Source organism: Triticum urartu, chromosome 1, assembly GCF_003073215.2.
Source record: "Triticum urartu cultivar G1812 chromosome 1, Tu2.1, whole genome shotgun sequence".
In the NCBI taxonomy this organism is placed as follows: Eukaryota; Viridiplantae; Streptophyta; class Magnoliopsida; order Poales; family Poaceae; genus Triticum; species Triticum urartu.
In genome coordinates, this window is record NC_053022.1 from 541,777,551 (window position 1) to 541,797,337 (window position 19,787).

At 47.5% G+C, this 19,787-nt stretch overlaps 1 protein-coding gene across 3 annotated transcripts; it reads right to left on the reverse strand.

Annotated features, from left to right (window-relative positions):
- Positions 1-12,339: 12,339 nt before the first annotated feature.
- LOC125528035 (putative F-box/LRR-repeat protein At5g02700) lies at positions 12,340-17,716 on the reverse strand. 3 transcript variants are annotated; one of them, XM_048692557.1, is made up of 6 exons: positions 17,424-17,716; positions 14,485-14,520; positions 14,414-14,433; positions 13,406-14,251; positions 13,129-13,281; positions 12,340-13,029 (listed from the first exon to the last, which is right to left on the reverse strand). In XM_048692557.1, the coding sequence occupies exons 1-6, from the start codon at positions 17,542-17,544 to the stop codon at positions 12,628-12,630; spliced, it is 1,578 nt and encodes a 525-aa protein (XP_048548514.1). In that variant the 5' UTR covers positions 17,545-17,716; the 3' UTR covers positions 12,340-12,627. The 3 variants fall into 3 exon arrangements, with proteins under 3 accessions (XP_048548514.1, XP_048548513.1, XP_048548521.1); XM_048692556.1 differs by having other exon boundaries at positions 14,414-14,520; positions 17,424-17,712; XM_048692564.1 differs by lacking the exon at positions 17,424-17,716 and having other exon boundaries at positions 13,406-14,180; positions 14,485-14,518.
- Positions 17,717-19,787: the final 2,071 nt, after the last annotated feature.

The window sequence follows — 19,787 nt, forward strand, 5'->3', positions numbered from 1 at the left end:
CTTTATGTAACCCTAACCCTATCCGGTGTCTATATAAACCGGAGGGTTGTAGTCCGTAGGCAATCAACTCCATACACAACAATCATACCATAGGCTAGCTTCTAGGGTTTAGCCTCCTTGATCTCGTGGTAGATCTACTCTTGTACTACCCATATCATCAATATTAATCAAGCAGGAGTAGGGTATTACCTCCATCGAGAGGGCCCGAACCTGGGTAAAAAACATCGTGTCCCTTGTTCTCCTGTTACCATCCGGCCTAGACGCACAGTTCGGGACCCCCTACCCGAGATCCGCCGGTTTTGACACCGACAACAACCTTCTTCTTGTAGACGTTGTTGGGCCACCAAGTGCAGAGGTGTGTAGGACAATAGCAAATTTCCCTCAAGTGGATGACCTAAGGTTTATCAATCCATAGGAGGCATAGGATGAAGAGATGGTGATACAAGTGAAATTGTATAGGTGCACTAGTTAGGCGAAGAGATGGTGATACAAGGTGCAATATGGATAGTAGATATAGGTATTTGTAATCTGAAATTACAAAAACAGCAAGGTAACTAATGATAAAAGTGAGCACAAACGGTATTGCAATGCGTTGAAACAAGGCCTAGGGTTCATACTTTCACTGGTGCAAGTTCTCTCAACAATAATAACATATTTGGATCACATGACTATCCCTCAACATGCAACAAAGAGTCACTTGAAAGTCACTAATAGCGGAGAACAAACGAAGAGATTATGGTAGGGTACGAAACCACCTCAAAGTTATCCTTTCCAATCAATCCGTTGGGCTATTCCTATAAGTGTCACAAACAGCCCTAGAGTTCGTACTAGAATAACACCTTAAGACACAAATCAACCAAAACCCTAATGTCACCTAGATACTCCAATGTCACCTCAAGTATCCGTGGGTATGATTATACGATATGCATCACACAATCTCGGATTCATCTATTCAACCAACACAAAGAACTTCAAAGAGTGCCCCAAAGTTTCTACCGGAGAGTCAAGACGAAAACGTGTGCCAACCCCTATGCTTAGGTTCATGGGCGGAACCCGCAAGTTGATCACCAAAACATACATCAAGTGAATCAATAGAATAACCCATTGTCACCACGGTTATCCCACGCAAGACATACACCAAGTGTTCTCAAATCCTTAAAGACTCACTCCGATAAGATAACTTCAAAGGGCAAGATCTACCTCAAGATGGTGTTGAATCACCACTGATGCCTAAGGTCAAGTTCTCTCATCCGAGCAAGCTCAAGATCAAGAACAAGCTCAAGACGACACTCAAGATGATCAAGTGACCGCTCCTCAACTCACTCCGGGGGAGGAATTAGAGCATCATGCCGCCAAGATCGCATCCAAGCTCACAACCAAGGGTCATCTCATGACAAATGTGCTTGGAAGCATTCGAAAGGGGGTAAGCACTCGTAGACAATTGGCAAACTATTGTGAACATCACACATTTGTCTCTTGTGTTGAACCCCAAAAGGTATATGAGGCGCTCAAAGATCCGGATTGGCTTAATGCCATGCATGAAGAACTCAAAAAATTTCGAGCACAACAAGGTGTGGAGATTGGTGCCAAGGCCAACGGGGAACCATAATGTCATTGGAACCAAGTGGATATTCAAGAACAAGCAAGCTTCTCATGGAATTATCGTTCGCAACAAGGCTCGTTTGGTAGCACAAGGCTACTCCCAAGTCGAGGGTATCAACTACGGTGAAACCTTTGCTCCCATTGCTCGCCTTGAATCCATTCGTTTATTGATTGCTTATGCTTCTCATCATAACTTTAAGTTGCAACAAATGGATGCGGAGAGTGCTTTTCTTAATGGTCCTATTAATGAGTTGGTGTATGTCAAGCAACCCCCCGGGTTCGAGGATCCCTATTTTCCCGATCATGTGTACCAACTCGATAAGGCACTCTATGGCCTTAAACAAGCCCCACGTGCGTGGTATGACCACCTTACCAAGTTGTTGCAAGATCGCGGTTTTGAAATTGGGAAAATCGACCCCACTCTTTTTCTAAGAATGTTAATGGGGAGTTGTTTGTGTGCCAACTATATGTTGATGATATTATCTTTGGTTCCCCTAACAAAGCTTTCAATGAGGAATTTGCCGCACTCATGACCTCCAAGTTCAAGATGTCCATGATGGGAGAGTTGAAGTTCTTTCTCGGGTTCGAAGTCAAGCAACGAAGAGAAGGAACCTTCATCAACCAAGCCAAATACACTCAAGACATGCTCAAGAGATTCAAGCTAAATGATGTCAAGCCGGCTTCCACTCCAATGACCATCAAATGCCAACTTGACATAGATCCCAATGGTAAAGTGGTGGATCAAAAGGTATATCGCTCCATGATTGGCTCCTTGCTTTACCTTTGTGCATCTAGACCGGATATCATGTTGAGTGTGGGAATTTGTGCATGGTTTCAAGCCGCACCTAAGGAAAGTCACTATGTGGCGGTCAAGCGAATCTTTCGATATTTGGCTCATACCCCAAACTTTGGCTTATGGAATCCAAGAGGATCTAACTTCAACCTTGTGGGCTTTTCGGACTCCGATTGGGCGGGAGACAAAGTGGATAGGAAGTCCACTTTCGGAGGGTGCCAATTTCTTGGTTGCTCTTTGGTGAGTTGGTCTTCCAAGAAGCAAAGTTGTGTGTCTCTCTCGTCCACGGAAGCGGAATATGTGACTACCGATAGTTGTTGTGCACAACTTCTTTGGATGAGGCAAACTTTAAAGGATTACAGTGTCATTTGTGACAAAGTGCCTCTTTGGTGTGACAATGAAAGTGCAATCAAGATTTCTCTCAACCCGGTGCAACACTTCAAGACGAAGCATATTGAGATCCGGTATCACTTCATGCGGGATCATATTAGGCGAGGAGAGATCGAGCTCAACTATGTCAACACTCATGATAACCTTGCAGATATCTTCACGAAGCCTTTGGATGAAGCAAGATTTCGCGAGTTAAGGCATGAGCTAAATATCATTGATTCGAGCAATGTTGCTTGAACCCTTGCACACCCCACCATACTCAACTTGTTATCTTGTTTAGGTGTAGGCATGGACATAGGGGGAGTGTTGTTCTCTCAATGAACTCTCCCTCCCCCCATTATGCATAAATTGATCAACTCTTTCACATTAGCCATTGTTGATGGTACTTGTGCTTCAAAGATGAGTTTTGGTCATGGGCCCAAGGATAATTCTTCGCGGTGCCATACCAATTGACTCAAACATAGGTAGCTCCGGCCACCGCCCTGTCTTTGGAGAGGTTGTGTTGCGTGTTTAGTCCTTGTTGTCTCTTGCCTTTCGTTCTTCATGTCGAGCTTGAGTGTGTGGTCTCGTGGGTCGGCTCTTTGTGTGTTCGTTCGCTCGAAGGTTGCTTTGCAAAGGCCTCTTTTCTCTCGGTTTTTGAAACGTGCTTTTTCTTGGGTTCATGGTACTACCGTGGTTCACCACGGTACTACCGCAGGAGCTGCGCACGGTACTACCGCGCCCAGCATGGCAGTAATTTTTTACTACCGCCTGGGGAAGCGTTACTACCGCCCACGGTGCGGTACTTCCGCCCAGGTGGTACTATCGCGCAGTCGCGCGGGGGTTAAGAGCGGGCAGGGGGAGTTCCAACTCCCCCATACCCATTCAACTCTTTTTTCCCATGACGTCTCTCTCTCTCTCCTGCCCAAGAAGGGCGCTGGAGACCCTCGCCGGATCTCTGTCTCTGGCCGCTCTCCTCGCATTCCGTCCGGTGGGATCATTCCCCACCACTTCCTCTTGCCATGGAACAAGGTTTCTCCCCAAATCCCTCTCTCTTTGGTTCGTTCTTTTGTTTCTAGGATTTTGGGGAGATGCATGTCGTTCTTAATATTTTAGGCTAAATCTTTGCAAGAGTAGGATGTAGGAGAGTAGTAGAGCGTAGAGATGGTACTTGATATGTTGTCCCGTGGTAGATTTGATCAACTGTGGTACCGCTTCGTTGTCACGGCTGTGCTCAGATCTCTTTGAAGTTCGGACCTGACACCATGCGGTACTACCGCTCCTCAGGAGCGGTACTACCGCGCGAGGCGCGGCACTAAAAGTTTACTGCCACTCCGAGACACGGTACTATCGTGCCATCCTGGCGCGGTACTACCGTGGCTAGGAGCAGCACTAAAATTTTAGTACCACGCACCCATGCAGTACTATCGTTGTTGTCAAATCTCCCATGTGGCAGTTACCAAGTGTGAGTTCTACTTGTTTCACCTGTTTTGTTGTGGTATTTGCATTGACCCTTCTCGTTTCTCTTGTGTGTTCTTGTGTTGTGTGTCATAGGTGGTGGCTCCGGTTCCAATGTCCGTCATTCGAACCCCGTTCGCGACACGGGCTCGAAGCGTCTGCGCAACCAAGATGAAGCACCTGAGGGCTCCAATGCCCACCAACGCAGAACCAAGTCAACCGTAACCAAGCAGAAGGAGCCAGCAATGGGCATGGATGAGATACCACTTGCTGAGTTTGCCTCTCGCGGGAAGATCAACCCCTATGTGAATCCCCGTGCAAATTTCAGAGGGAATGACTTGTTCTGGACCAAGCAGTAGAATCTTATCTATCTAGATGTGATCAAGGCCAAGCAGAACATCTATGTGGACGTGCACTGGATTGACATGACTCATATGAGGCAGGATAAGCATCGTGCCTATTTTGGTGAGGCTTTGGATCTGGTGGAGCAGTTTGGCATTGAGGATGTGATATCTTTCCATCTGGATTATGACCCTGAGATTGTGTCCCAGTTCTTTGCCTCGGTCCACTTCCATACTGATGAGGAACGGACCATGACCTGGATGACCAACGGACAGCGGATGACTGCTACATGGAAGGACTTCATGGATTTGCTTCGGGTTCCTGATGAGGGGCTCAACACGCCCATTGGTGTTCGCCCTCATGCCATTTCCGAGTCAGCCAATAAGAACAAGCTTCAGCCCTACTATGTTGAGAAGTTGCTTCCCAGTGGCAAGAAGGCGTGGGTGCTGAACTCCTTCCTTGACATCATGTATCGCATCTTCCGCAACTCCCTATTTCCACGCATTAGTGACAAGGACAAGGTGCATGCCTATCTTGTGGATATGATGCTTATTTGTGAGGAGGCGCGGCATTCTCAGTTGCAACCACTTGACGTCTCACATATCATGTGGTGCGAGCTTCGGTTTGCAGTGTTCAACCGTAAGGTACCCATCTATGGTCCTTACCTTCTGTTGATCTCGAAGACTTGGGAGAAGCTCTATCCCGATGATGAGTTTCTTGCCCCTGACTGGACTCGTCATGAGCCCATCAAGCTCCGTGTCAAGACCCAGTGGGCCAACACTACTACCCATGCTGAGGCAGTGGCAGCTCAGATGGATGTGGATGAGGATGAGATTGAGGAGGAGGACGCCGATGAGGACAACTCTGCTGGCTACTCGCCTTCATCTTCTGAGCCCTCTTGGGCTAAGAAGCTGAAGAACAAGATGAATGCTCTGTTCTGCATGCAGGTCAAGGGGCAGTACCGGTCTCATGTTGCTCAGAAGGAGAGTCACCGCCGCAACAAGCGGATCTTGAGGACGTTTGGCGAGGAGATATCCAGCGGGTCTGAGAAGGTCATCACGCCAGAGGCAGCCTAGATGGCGAAGTAGGGCTACAAGTGGACTGATTCTGAGGAGTACAAGGAGGAAACTGTCCCCACTACCGAGCCTGACGAGGAACGTGACGAGTGATCGCTTCAGCTTGAGCCACCACTTGTGTCGTAGGTGTCCTCTCTGCCTTTTTGGTGTCTCGATGCGAAAGGGGGAGAGAGTGTAGGATTTGCGAGTTGTGTGTCGTGTTTCGTATTGTCGCTTTGCTTTCGTTCCATTGAACCTCGTTTGCTTTGGTTTGGTTTGTGCTTGTGAGACCTTTCTATCATATGGTGTAAGACATATGCACTCTAGCATACCTTATTGAGCCTATGCTATCTCGTAATCTTTACTTTATGCTCTTAGTTATTATCTTGCTTAGTGTTAGCCTTATTGTTGCAAGATATGCCTTGTCTATAAAATATAGGGGAAGTGTTGATCCTAGTATGTGTGCCGTGCAGTCCAAAGCACTTATCCAGATAACAAACATCTAGGGGGAGCCCGTCTATATTTTAGAGATATGGGGTTTGCCCATGTTCTATGTTATCTCCCTTTGTGCAAATCCCGTATTGTCATCAATCCACCAAAAAGGGGGAGATTGTAAGGGCATATTTATCCCTTAGTTGTTTTGGTGATTGATGACAATGCTTTTGCGGAATAATCGTGTGCATTGAGTATTTCAGACATTTTCATAGGCACAAGACGATTTGGTGCCCTCGAAGACTATTGAAGACGACGTTTCTCTACTTTTCTTCGTAGGAAAGCCGTACTATTAAGAGGGGGTCCGCTTTGGAAAGGTTTGGGTGGAATCATCACGTACACGTCTACTCCATTTGCATCGCCTTTCCTTTGGCACTTTGGAGCATCCTCCGTCTTTTCTTGTCCATGCAAAATGTCGTGTTTGCTGCACTGGGGCATGCGGTAGTACTGCTCCTAGGAGCGGTAGTACCGCAGGCCCTTGCGGTAGTACCAGCCTCTGGCGCGGTAGTACCGCTAGTGCCCATGGTAGTACCGCTTCCTTGGAGCGGTAGTACTGTGGCCTCGGGCCAGGCGCTGCTGCTATTGCGGTAGTAGGGGCGGATGTAATTTTTTACATCCGCGCCCTACGCGGTAGTACCGCGCCAGGGGCGCGGTAGTACCGTGCGCTCTGGCCAGGCTCAGCAGCTTGCGCGGCAGTAGGGGCGGATGTAATTTTTTACATCCGCGCCCCGCGCGGTAGTACCGCTCCTGGATTACGGTACTACCGTGCCGGATTTTGCATAGATCCCAACTCAGCGGAAGTTGCCATGAATGTATTTTATATGTCCGTGCCTTCCCAAAATCTGGACTATCCCTGCCTTGCGGTAGTACCGCAAGGGGGAGCGGTAGTACCGCGCCAACGGTTCTACCGCCCCCTGCTTCATTGCATCTAGGCTGTTCTGGTTTCTGCTGCTCGGGCGGTAGTACCGTGTGCCCTTGCGGTAGTACCGCGTTCCCGGCGCGGTAGTACCGTGCTACGCAGGCTGAGTTGGTGGATAATGGTTGGATTTGTTCTTCCACTATATAAGGGGTGTCTTCTTCTCCGGGTTGACTACCTCTTCCACCCCTAAGCTCCATTGTTGCTCCAAGCTCCATTTTCGCCCAATCTCTCTCCCTAGCCAATCAAACTTGTTTATTCTTTAGGGATTGGTTGAGAAGGCCTCGATCTACACTTCCACCAAGAGAAATTTGATTCCCCCTCTAATACCTTGCGGATCTTGTTACTCTTGGGTGTTTGAGCACCCTAGACGATTGAGGTCACCGCGGAGCCATATTTCATTGTGGTGAAGCTTCATGGTGTCATTGGGAGCCTCCAATTAAGTTGTGGAGATTGCCCCAACCTTGTTTGTAAAGGTTCGGTCGCCGCCTCCAAGGGCATCAATAGTGGAACCACAACATCTCGCATTGTGTGAGGGCATGAGTAGAATACGGTGGCCCTAGTGGCTTCTTGGGGAGCATTGTGCCTCCACACCGCTCCACGGAGACGTACTTCCCCTCAAAATGAAGGAACTTCGGTAACACATCCTCGTCTTCACCGGCTCCACTCTTGGTTATCTCGTGCCTTTACTTGTGCAAGCTTATTTGTGTTGTTTCCCTTGCTTGCTTGTGTGCTTGTTCTTGTTGCATCATATAGGTTGCTCACCTAGTTGCATTTCTAGACAACCTACTTTGATGCAAAGTTTAAATTGGTAAAGAAAAGCTAAAAATTGTTAGTTGCCTATTCACTCCCCCTCTAGTCAACTATATCGATCCTTTCACTCGGCTTTCTCGGGTCTGACTATCAATTTTCATAAAAGTACGTTAGTGCCAATTTCTATGGACGCAGCTGTGGCTGCTGAGATTGCTCAGCTGTTTGGTTGCTCTCTGTCCTCTGTTCCATGTACATATCTCGGGTTGCCCTTGTCTCTAAACAAGATCACGCACGGGATGCTACTACCTGTTATACACAGAGTAGACCGCAGGCTCTCGAGCTGGTTGGCTACTTTCTTAACGCTGGGAGGAAGGCTCACTCTTGTCAACTCTGTGTTAGCCGACATACCCAGTTATTTCATGTCATGCTTCCCATGGCCTAAAGAGTCCATCAATCTGCTTGACAGTCTTCTGTGTGCTTTCCTATGGCAAGGCAAAAACAAGATTAAAGGTGGCCAGTGCCTTGTGGCTTGGGACAAGGTCACTCTTCATCGGGAAAGTGGCGGCTTGGGTGTGAGGAACCTCCAAGCCCATAATCAAGCAATGTTGTGCAAGTTTCTTTCCAAGATTCTGCAATCTTCTAACATTCCGTGCTATCAGTGGTTTGCTTCACAATATCTCAAGAAGACCATTCCGCTTGGTGCCAATAGCAGAGATACATCTTTGTGGAGAGGTTTCAAGAATCATATCCCTTTGGTCATCAACTCCTCGCGGTGTACTTTGGGCTCCGGTAACATCATATCCTTTTGGCATGCCCAATGGCTTGAAAATGGTAGACTCTGTTTGTTGTTGCCAATCCTATATTCCTTTGTCAGGGACCGTTGTTGTTCGGTTCAGTCGCAATTTTCAGATGGATCATGGTCAGTACAGCTACACCCAAACCTCTCCCACTCTGTCGAGCAGGAGCTCCTCTTGCTGCACCAACTAATTGCACCTACAACTCCTGATGACGCACGCCAGGATGTGCGTACTCCCTCTGTGTTCACCAAGCAAATCAGTGCAGGATATTTTTACCGGCTGCTGACGTTCAGGGGAGTCAGCTGTGCTTTTCACTTTTGGGTCTGGGACGCGTTGATACCTCTGAAGCCCAAAACCTTTCTCTGGCTAGTCTTTTGGGATCGTCTCAACACCAAAAATAATACGGTCAAGAAACATTGGGTGGCCATCGCTCCAAGTGCGGGCTGTGATCTTTGTCCCACGGTGGAATCAATTCATCACATAGTGCTGCGTTGCCGACCGGCATCTGCCCTCTGGCATCGGTTGCTTCTGGCCCCTTTCGCATGCGGATCGACCGACATCATATCCTTTGTTCAACAAGCTGCCTCTCATTTGGAGATCAACCGCAAATGGAATGTCGCTTTTGCCGCATGTGCCATCACTCTCTGGCATGCACGAAATGATCGGATCTTCAATTCACGTTTATGGACAGACTCCTACATAAGGTTCTATGCTGCGGATCTACTACGCCTATGGTGCTGCGGAGCCACAAAGCAGCAGGACAAAGAGGATCTCATGTTTTGGGGCAATTTACTAGCTGAATAGTTTTTTTTCTCCTGATGTTAACTCTACTTACCCTGGAAAATACGAAGGAGAACCTGGGTACCGGCGCACCCTATATGCAAAAAATGTTTAGTAATTCAAAAAAAAGTTCAAATCTTTTTTAGTATCAAACATGATCAAGTATTGTAGCCGTATAAAAAGATTCGTCAGAAAATGACTTTGTTTGCATCCTGGGTCAAAGATTTGGCAAAAAAACGCTATATACAAGTACTATACACACTATATTGTCGTCATAAGCTTGTCTTTTTTGCCCTGAAGTCAATATGAATCATTTTTTGTCCAAACCTTTTATACGAGTACAATACCTAATCATGTTTGATTTTAAAAAAGATTTGGAATTTTTTGAACTTTTTAAAATTACTATTTTTTTGCGCATATAGGGTGCGCGGGTACCCGAGAGCACCAAGTTCTCGTCCTACTTACCCCCCCCCCCCCCCCCCTTTCTGGTGCACCCCACAAAGCCCCATGTTGAAATTTAAGGGCGACTCCGTGCCTCCTTTTGTCTTCAATTTTTTTTTTTTTGCAGTAGGTGAGAGGCAGTCGGGAACTTTCCCCTTTCCTCTACATTGTTTGAGAGAGACGAAAGAAGGCGAGCAGAGGCTTTCTGGCCGGTTTGATACTCATCATGCGCGGTGCAGCGGTGTAAATAGTAGTTGCAGTCGAGCTGTTTCATACACGGTGAATAATCTCGGGATTCAGATCCCCGCAAAAAAAAAAAAACTAGGGATTCCGATGGGAAAAGGAGGGGGGGTTCCATTTCCGTTCCGGCGGATCTCCTGTTGGGATTCGAATCGAAGTCGGTTACTGCCCGCTCTAGTAGTACTAGTGCATATATATACCACACCGGCGGTGCGCGGCGGCGGCCCATTTCAATTGATCCGCTTAGATCGATCCGGGGGAAGAACCAATAAATCGATCGAGAGAAAAGAGGAATAATCAATCGATCGATCCAGAGAAAGAGAGGAGGGATCGATCGATCGAGATCGAGGGAAAGAGGGGAGGCGATGCTGTCCCTTCTCTCCACCAGCGCGGAGGTCGCGCAGGAGGCGGAGGACGGCGGCCATGGCCGGGACGCCGTCCTGATGCGGGTCGACCGTCTCGGGGACGCTCCGAGGGCGCTGACAGACGTGACCCGCCTCGTCGCGGACCAAGACTGGAGGGTGCTCAACGTCCTGCAGATCCGGGAGGCGGCGGCGCTGGGCGGAGCGCTCTCCGACGCCGCGCGCTCGCTTCGGAAGATTCGCCGCGCGCTGCGCCAGCTGTTGAGAGCACGCGACGCTCTCGTGGAGGCGCTCCCCAGGATCAGGCGGAGGTACGGGGATCTCACCCTGCCCGACGACACGAGTTTTGACGGCCTCTGCGCGGCCGCAAACTTCATGGCCGTCATCGGTTGGACCTACGGGTTCGGCAGCGGCTACCTCGGGGACGAGGCGGATTCTCTAGTCGCCATCGTGCGGGACGCGATGCCTGCACCCATGGTGGTGCCCAAGGCGTTCCGCCACCGCAAGAGCAGCCTCGAGTACCGCCGCGTCGGCGCCCCTCCGCTCTACGCCGAGCTGCTGGCCCTGCTCGTGCCGTTCCGCGACGCCCAGCGCAAGGTCGAAAGGCGGCTGCCCCGCATCCTCCCGGTCGTGGCCTCTCTGCAGGAGCAGGCGGCTCCGGTGGGAGAGGCCACCCATGGGCATGGGGTGACCCGTCAGTCGCCCGCCATGCCGGCCATCGCTGCTGAGTGGGCCTCTGCTCTGGCGGCGCCCTCCCTCAGCGCCTCCACGTTCGACGACGTGCTACCGCGCATTGTCGTCCATCTCCGGCAGCTCCGGGATTCCCTCGACGCGCCCGTGCACCTCCTCTACGACCGGTTCACTGGCGATGTGGTCGTCCGCTCCCTTCGTGACGTCCCCGAGGTGCGCACCAACTCCAGGCTGCTCCTCAACAGCGCCAATGAGCCCTCCCATCGCATCACCATTGTCCTCGATGGCCTGAGGACGTTCTCCGAGGCCAACGAGTTGCGCCTGCATCTCTTGGCTGGCGTGGACGAGTGCGGGTGGCGGGTGGCGAGGGGTCTGCCTCAGCTCGAGCAGGCGGCGCTGCTCTATGACGCCATTTTGAAGCTCAAGGCGGCCCTGGAGAAGGTGCACACGGCCGACGTCTACAATGCAGCCGCCGACCAAGACTTCCAGGAGTGCCGCGCTCGTGCGGCAAAGCTTCGGTACCTCTTCGACGGCGACCTCTCCGTCGTCTCCTCAGGGGCACACGCCCTCCTCCTCGTCGTGGACGACCTCGTGCGGAACCAGCTACACAACATGCTTTTCCCTGCGTTGGAGCAGTTAGACATCCTTTGCACCGAGGACGTCAGTTTCATCCAGGCATGATGCGACCAGCTTGCACCAAATGCATACAAGTGACAGTGATGATGGTTTCGGTTCACTTGTGTTACTTATTGCTTTTGTGCATGCCCAACGTCTACGTAGGAGTACTTCGGCCTCTTTTTTTTTTATTGCGAATAGTTTACTGTGTATATTGAGAAGAATGCTCAGTCTGACTCTTAACCGTCCATTTGTTTATCGACGATATCTCATATCTCTTTGGTGCACTGGTTCTGCACTGCACTGACGGTTCACAATCCGTTCGTTGCAAAGGCTAGGTTCCTCTTTATTTCTGCTTTGTTGCAAGAACTTTACCGTTACATGCACAGCTGAAGCTTCAACGGTCCAGAGTGACCTAGAACATCTAAGCTAAATCTACATCCAATAAACATGCTTATACAAAAAAAATCTGAACATCCCACGGCTACATCCAGAGCAGCAGCACACATCAAATGGTTCAGGCTTTATATTTCTTGATTGCCAACCCTCATCAACCATTGAACACCGAATGATTGGATGAAACATCTGCCCTTCAAAACTCTACAACAAAACATCACTGCACTAGCATCTCTAATTAAAATAGCTGCAAATAATCTCTTAATATTGTATTAACACAACTTATAATATCTCTATATGAACATATAACTCAATATAACACAGAGTCCCACTTCCGGAGTTGAACAAAAGCCTGGCCAATAAATCTCTTATTGTTCACAGCAACAAAATTAATAGACACACCAATCAGTATCTATTGCTACCAAGATACCAACATACCACGTCATTGATCCACTGGTACCTTTTTCTCGAAAAGGAGGACTACCTCGGGCCTGTGCATCAAGCGATGCACACAGCCATGATCTACCTACTTTCCAATATGGCATCGAGGACAGGGCCCCAGAACCTCGAATTGAACAGCCGAGGGAACTCTTCCCTTGATGTATCTATCCGCTGTCTCCACGGCTCTATGAGCTTCCTCGAGAGCTCTCTTGCTCAATGATGAACATTTGCCAATCATTCTTGCGGTTGGCAATTTGCCAATGTTACAAGTCATCCTATCGTAGCCATAGGTTGTGTCCAGCGTTAAGCGCTCAAGTGAATGTGTTGTCTCGAGGATGTGAATTGTGAGCTCAACCAGGCTCTTGGCAGAACAGAAGCCCGTGATCATCACCTTCCTGAGACTGTCATTCCGAAAATCCAGATTCTTCCTCCGGTATTCAGTGTCGTCTCCAACAACAGGATCATGCACCATAGCATTCTCCTCTACCTGCAGATACATATTGAGGATCAAATACCATTCTTCTGATAACAAGAGTGTAATGCATTAATAGCAGGGATACTCTGAGAGATGTATATAGTGACTTACGCGTAGGATGAAAGATTCCAAGGCAGGAGAAGCATCAAGAAAAGAAACCAGAGAGAAGACATCATAGTTCGGGGATAACCAGGGTTCAAGGAGTGAAATTTTCAAGTTCTTGAGGTGGGGGAGCTTGGACGGCAGCATCGGAGTGTTGGCATTCTGAAAAATAAATCCCAAGATTAATCATGCTTTATTTCAACATACATGTCTTACGTACATACACATACACATACTTGAATGGTCCTTATAATATGATCATTGAGACATTAAAACCAACACATACCTCACTACGACCGCTGTGCAGGGTGAGGCTCTCAACATTGTGCGCGATGGACGGAAGGCTAAATCGAGCATAAGAGAGAATACCAGACTGGTTGACAGGTGAAATATCTACGTTCCTAAGTTGCGAAGAATTTTGGACATGGATGACCGGTGTCCCCCAATAGTGAAAAGAGCAAAGACGCGGAGCATCTATCTCTACCACCCGCACCATCTCGCATTTTTTAACACTGAGGAACTTGAGCTGCTGCAGCGTACAAGGTATTTTCAAGCAAACTATCCCACTACATGCTTCAATCTCTAGCCACTCCAGGATGGAAGATTTAGACAGCAAGTGCCCTAATCCATCCTCAGTAACTTGGACATAACACAGACTCAAACTTTTCAATTTTCTCAACTGCCCAAGTACTGATGTGTGATGAAAAGCACAACCAAAGAGGCTAAGAGACTGAATTGAACTTGCTGCTGCCTCATTAGATAAAACTGAACACGGGAAGCTGTAGATTTTCTTGACGACTAAAGGCAACAGCAAGCTAAATTCTTGGATCCCAGGTTTAATGATTCGGAGCCACCTGTCGAGGTAGGAGGCTTTGATATCTCTGCAAGGGCCAATATCAAGTTTAAGTGTCTTCACCTTCACCCCATTGTGATAATGGTTTGTAAGAATTTTGTCAACTTTGTCAATGAGAAGGGTTTTCCATTCCTCATTTTTTCTGTCGAAACCAAGTGTACGCTCACTGAGTATGAGGCTGGAATAGCTTCTCCAGGAACGCCGAAACCTACGGGACACACAGGCAGCATGAGCAGCATCATGTACTGGCAAGAGAGAATGTATATGATGTATGATGTCCTGCAGAACCAACGTTGACAGGTGGAACTGTTAGCTGACTCCAATAAATAACACCAGCAGTGGTGGATTCATTACCAAAGTCCTATGTATGTGTTCCTGTGCTAGCAGTTGTGATAAAAAAAATCATTGTAACTAGGATACTTCATTGCCAGCAACACATACCTCTGGGAGTTCCTCCAGACCAAGTTCTTGTCTCATATTTTGCGTGCTTTCACCTTGTTTGCAGGTTGCACCATTTGTTTCAGTTGATGAAGCCTTCGACCCACTACCTGCAACACAGTGGAGCAAGAGAGAAGTATGAACTCTCACGGACCAGTGATGCCTGAACAAGGAAATATAAAAACGTGGTACAAAAGAAAGAATCCGGAATAGTCAGTCCAGTTAGGCCTCATTTGTTTAATCCCACCCCTGCCTGGATTGGGATCCAAAACCCACGGATTGGCAGGGATCGGCCCGGCGCATTCAGTTACACCCCCCGGGGATCTAAACCCCATCCAGTACCCTCCCTACCCCGTGGTTTTGGCCAGGGAAAAAATATCTCCTCCCTATGCGTGGAATTAATCCCGAACCGTTATGACTTTTCGAGGAAAAAAGCACCCCTCTGCCCCCGGCCTCTCTCTCCTGCGATTGCTGAGAAGGGGCCGCCGCAACAAAGCGCTCATCCCTTGCTTGCTGCTTCGCGTTCTTTCTATTTCATCCCAGTACATTCCGGGATAGGCGGCTAATATAATATGTGCAGTAGTTGTCGTCTGACCAATCGGCTCGGACACCAGACCACTTGTGCCCGCCCATTCTATCTCGCCCTAAATGGAATGGCTCTCTTAGTTACGCTGTGCCCCGACCTGAGTCCCCACAAGCGCAAATTGGAACCAGAAGCGAGTGGCCGGCGCAACGGTCTGGAGGCAACGGGCTACTTACCTCTCTCACGCGCCCGGCATACTCCCTTCCCCCTCTCTCATGGCAGCGACCCCGAGTGGCGTCCCTCCCTGCGAGGTGGCGTTCTCTCTGATAAGATACCCTTCGTCTCCTCTTCCTTTCTCTCAGCCCTCACCTCCTCCCCGAGATCTTAATTTGTAGGGTTAGGGTTAGCAGAGTTTAGTAGAACTGTGCTAGTCTAGTTGATTCTTGCTTAGGGATGTCAAATTGTGAATGCATCTCCAGCTTGTAGAGTCCAGTGACATAACCCTTCCACACAAACTCATCGATGTGTTGGTAAGCCGGAAGAAAACCAGTTGTTTTTATGTTCCCTGTATAAGCAATTGCTCCTATTTTTAATGAACTTGTCAAATGTAGAGTATGAGCTTGTCAAATGAACTCAGACTATAACTGGAGTATCAAATCAAATTGCATCGCTGTGTAGGGAAAATATAAGCTATGTTAATGAACGAACCTGCAGTTAATAATTCGTTTGCTTGCTGATGTCATGCAGGGTGTAATGAAAAGTACCACATGTTAAGTTCTGCTACAAAGTTCGACATGGGTTCAGGAAATTAATTACATTATTATAGGCTGATGAACAAACCTAAGAAAGTGTGTTATATGCAAAGTGTGTCATGTGTGTTCTCCGGATGATAAATGAAAAAAGTGATGTAATTAAGTCGTGTCTCGGATTGCCTTTGCTGAATTGCTGTTGGCCCTGTTCAAGAATTCATCCGATTAACCAGTTAACTTGCCGATTAATCCCTACTCATAGGGTCACCGAGTAGCCGATAAACTGATAAATCGTCCAATTAATTGATTAAATGGCCGATTAACTTGCTGATTAGCCTATTAATCCCCTACTCGCCAGCCAACCGAGCAGTTACCAGTTAACGATTTCCTCAACAATGGCTGTTGGCATGGTTTAGCTATTTGATTGAAGTAAGGTTGTGTGATAAAATCTTGGCTGCACATGCTGTCCGTAATGAAATCTTGTCAAATCAATAAGTACAATGCAGTTTTTGATCCAGACTAGCTAGTACTAGTAAGGATAATCTAAGATGGTAGGAATCCCCTGGGGCTAACCGAATGTACAGGGCCGTACCTGAGATTTGGGGGGGGGGGGGGGGGGGGGGCAAGACAACACAAAGGAGCCCTAAAGCCACATCTTTCTCTATCTTAATTGCATCTAAATACTCGATGCACTATAATATATGTTGCATTGTCATGTCGACTATCCAACAAACCTAGGTCAAAAACATTGACAGAAAAATTGGTCCCCCTTTTCAACCGGCACTTTATATGTTTCTATTAGGTTCGTGGCTACACTAATTATATTCTGTCATTGGGTTTTGTTCAACGGTAACTAAAGGCATTCCTCGGAGTTCCTAGTAGAACTACTTGTACCTGTTCTAGAAAAATGTCAACATCTCCTTTCTGAATCTCAATCAACTCATATGCAAGTTTATGTTCTTTAATCATTACAAATGGATACTTTCTAGATAAGATGTTGCAAATTAGGACACAAAAATATGATACAAGAAATTAAAAACAGTGTTAGTTAAATAAAAATTGCTAAGAAAGGCTTGGAAGAAAGATCTGGATGGCTAGAAAATTAGAAATCGCAATATATTGCTGCTGCTTACTAGTCCCGAACAAAAAAAAATCAGAGCTCCTCATTTCTAATCCCAAAGAAGACAAAAAAAAAATCGGAGTGAGAAAGAGATATGTACGGGGATGGTCTTCATGAAACGAATGAAGGACCTATGAAAAGAGGAATTTGCATCGGAGAGCAGATCGATTGGAATCTGAAAAATCGTATTACCTTGTTCCAGTAATCACGCGCAGCAGTAGAAAATCAGGATTGGAAGACATGGGCGGGGGCTGATCCGTTGCCGATTGGAGGAAGCGGAGTAGAAGCCGAGAAGATTGCGATCTGTTACCCTTTTTTCCCCTTTCTTTAGAACATCAGGTAAGCATATACGGAAACCAGGCCATCTATGGTAGCAGGGATTTGAGCGATGATGACAGGGGGAGGGATTAGAGGAGGGAATTGGTGTGATATCTGAGACGTGAAATCCGCAAACCCCTTCAAACCAAACGAACGATACCTGAACAAGTAGTACTTTCTATCTAATCTAATCTAATAATCTATCTAAAACAAAACAATTGGGGTGCAATTAGATAAATTTTCGCCTAAGACGTAAGAAGAAGAAGCGAGATCCGAGATGCGTTCGAGAGTAAACATACATACCTGCGGGCAGCCGATGCCGATGCCGATGGCGCCGCCGTGTCCTGCGCACCAGTGCGTCGTGGATCGCCGCGAATCGGGATCCACAGGAGCCCGGGCGCAGCCGCGCACGGCGGGGCGACATGGTGAACCAAACCTTGGGCGCACCTGTAAATCTCTCTCTTCTCTTCTCTTCTCGTCTCTCTCTCTCTGCTCCTGAGCGAAATTCCTGCACCTGCACGTACGACGCTTGGTTATAGTACGATTTTTGTACAATTCCTGATCGGGTGGTGGCCAGTGGCCAGTGGCTTGCTCTGTCTTCTCTTCTCTCTCTGCTTCCTAACTGAAGGGGGAGTCCGTTTCCGTTCCGTTAGAGCATCTCCAATAGCATGTGTATATTTAGATGTCTATATATTCATGTAGACAATGGTCTAAAAAGATTTTTTCATATACACATCCAGGTTTGCATCAGAATGTCTATATACGGAGACCATGACAGGTGGACCATCGCTAGGGAGAGGAAGAAATCATGACTGCAGCTGAGTTTAGACAACGCCTTCACATTGTCCAGGCATGGACATTGTCGAGGCCAATTTAGAGAATGTGTATATTTGGACGATCATATAGGCAAGCTGTTGGACGCCTGTTTTGAACTCACGTCGTGGAAAACGAGTATAAACATTCATATAGACAAGCTATTAAGATGCTCTTAAGGCCCCCACCTCACCTCTCGATCGATTGGCCTCCCCTCCCACATGCACGCACGCCCCACCGTTTTTTATTCTCTTTCTAATTTTTCCGGTAGCAAAACCTACCGTTTTTTATTCTCTTTTTGGAGTAGGAAACTTTTTTTCCCTTCAAAAGGAAAACATTACTACTTTCCATCAATCAATTGGAGGACACCTTCCCAAATTGATTAATTTTCCTCAAAGTGCCGTCCTCACCTGTAATGCATGACAGGTCCGTATACATGTTGTTATCAACTTCAGCCAACTGGTACTAATAAAATCAAGGTTTAGTCTATTTAGATCAGGCTTGTCACTGTCACATAATTGAAACTAGTTAAGAAGGCTTGTCAATGTAAAACAACTGAAACTTTCTGTAAGTGCATCTAGTGCCACCCTTAGTTGGTTTTGGAGTATTGACGACAAACCTAGTTGAGGGACTAATGTGTTTGTGAGAATTGCAGGATAACACAGGTAGAAGTCCCTCATTGATTCGGTTTTACTACGAGAGATGACCCCTAAAAAGATATGAAGACATTGAAGTCAAAGATGGTATATGAAGATATTCACATTGAAGACTATGACAAAAGAAGACACGATATGAAGCCTATGGAGCTCGAAGACTTAGATCTTTCGTAGTTCTTTTTCTTTTTGTGTTGAGTCATAGGAACCACCGTACTGTTAAGTGGGGTCCAGGAGAACCAGTCAGAATGACTGAAGTGATGCCTAAACCAAAAACCTATGTCTTCGAGTGAAGACAATGAGAGCGAATCTTGTCCAGAGCCGGACAAGTCAGCTTTGCTTGTAGCCCAAGTAAAGTTGCCAAGAGAGTTTGAAATCTAACTGTTGAGACACGTGTCAGTTCCTTAGTGACCCGGGGTCATTTCGGACAAATCAGGTCGGGTTGCCAAGTGGCTATAAATAGCCCACCCCCTACAACCATAAATGGTTGGCTGCTCAGATTTTAGTGCACGGCTTTTGTCGTTTGAGAGCAACCCACCTCGAAGCCTTTGAGAGAAAATTCCTAGCGAGGAGAAAAGCCCTAACCACCTAGAGCCAGAGAACATTGGGCATCACTTAAGTCTTCTTGTCTGTGTGATCTGAAGACTTATTACACTTGAGGACTGTGCATCCCCAGACGGTTAGGCGTCGCGTTCAGAGCATCCAAGAGACATTGTGGATTGCCAGTGAACGAAGTCTGTGAAGGTTTGGGAGTCTACCTTGAAGACTTACCAGAGTGATTGGGCGAGGACTAAGTGACCTTAGCTCAAGGAGAATACGGTGAGGACTTGGTGTCCTGAGCTGCGTGTTCAGGACTGGGTGTCCGGGACTGTGTGTCCTAAGGTTTAAATACCTAGCCGCTCCAACCAGACGTACAGTTGTCACAGCAACTGGAACTGGTCCAACACATCATTGTCTTCAACGAGTCACTGGTTTCATCTTCACTTCCTTTTACTTACTGTTACTCATTGTGAAGCCAGTGCATGCTTGCTATACCTTTTGTCTTCACAACGTAACTGTATGATTTGTTTGGCTTCATAACTTCTTCCTACCTGATCCTTATTACACTGCAGCTACTTGTCATTGTGCTTTCACTCTATTGAATACTTGACCATGGCTTGCCTAGTGTAATCTAACTTCCGCTGCATAGTGATAGGCTTAT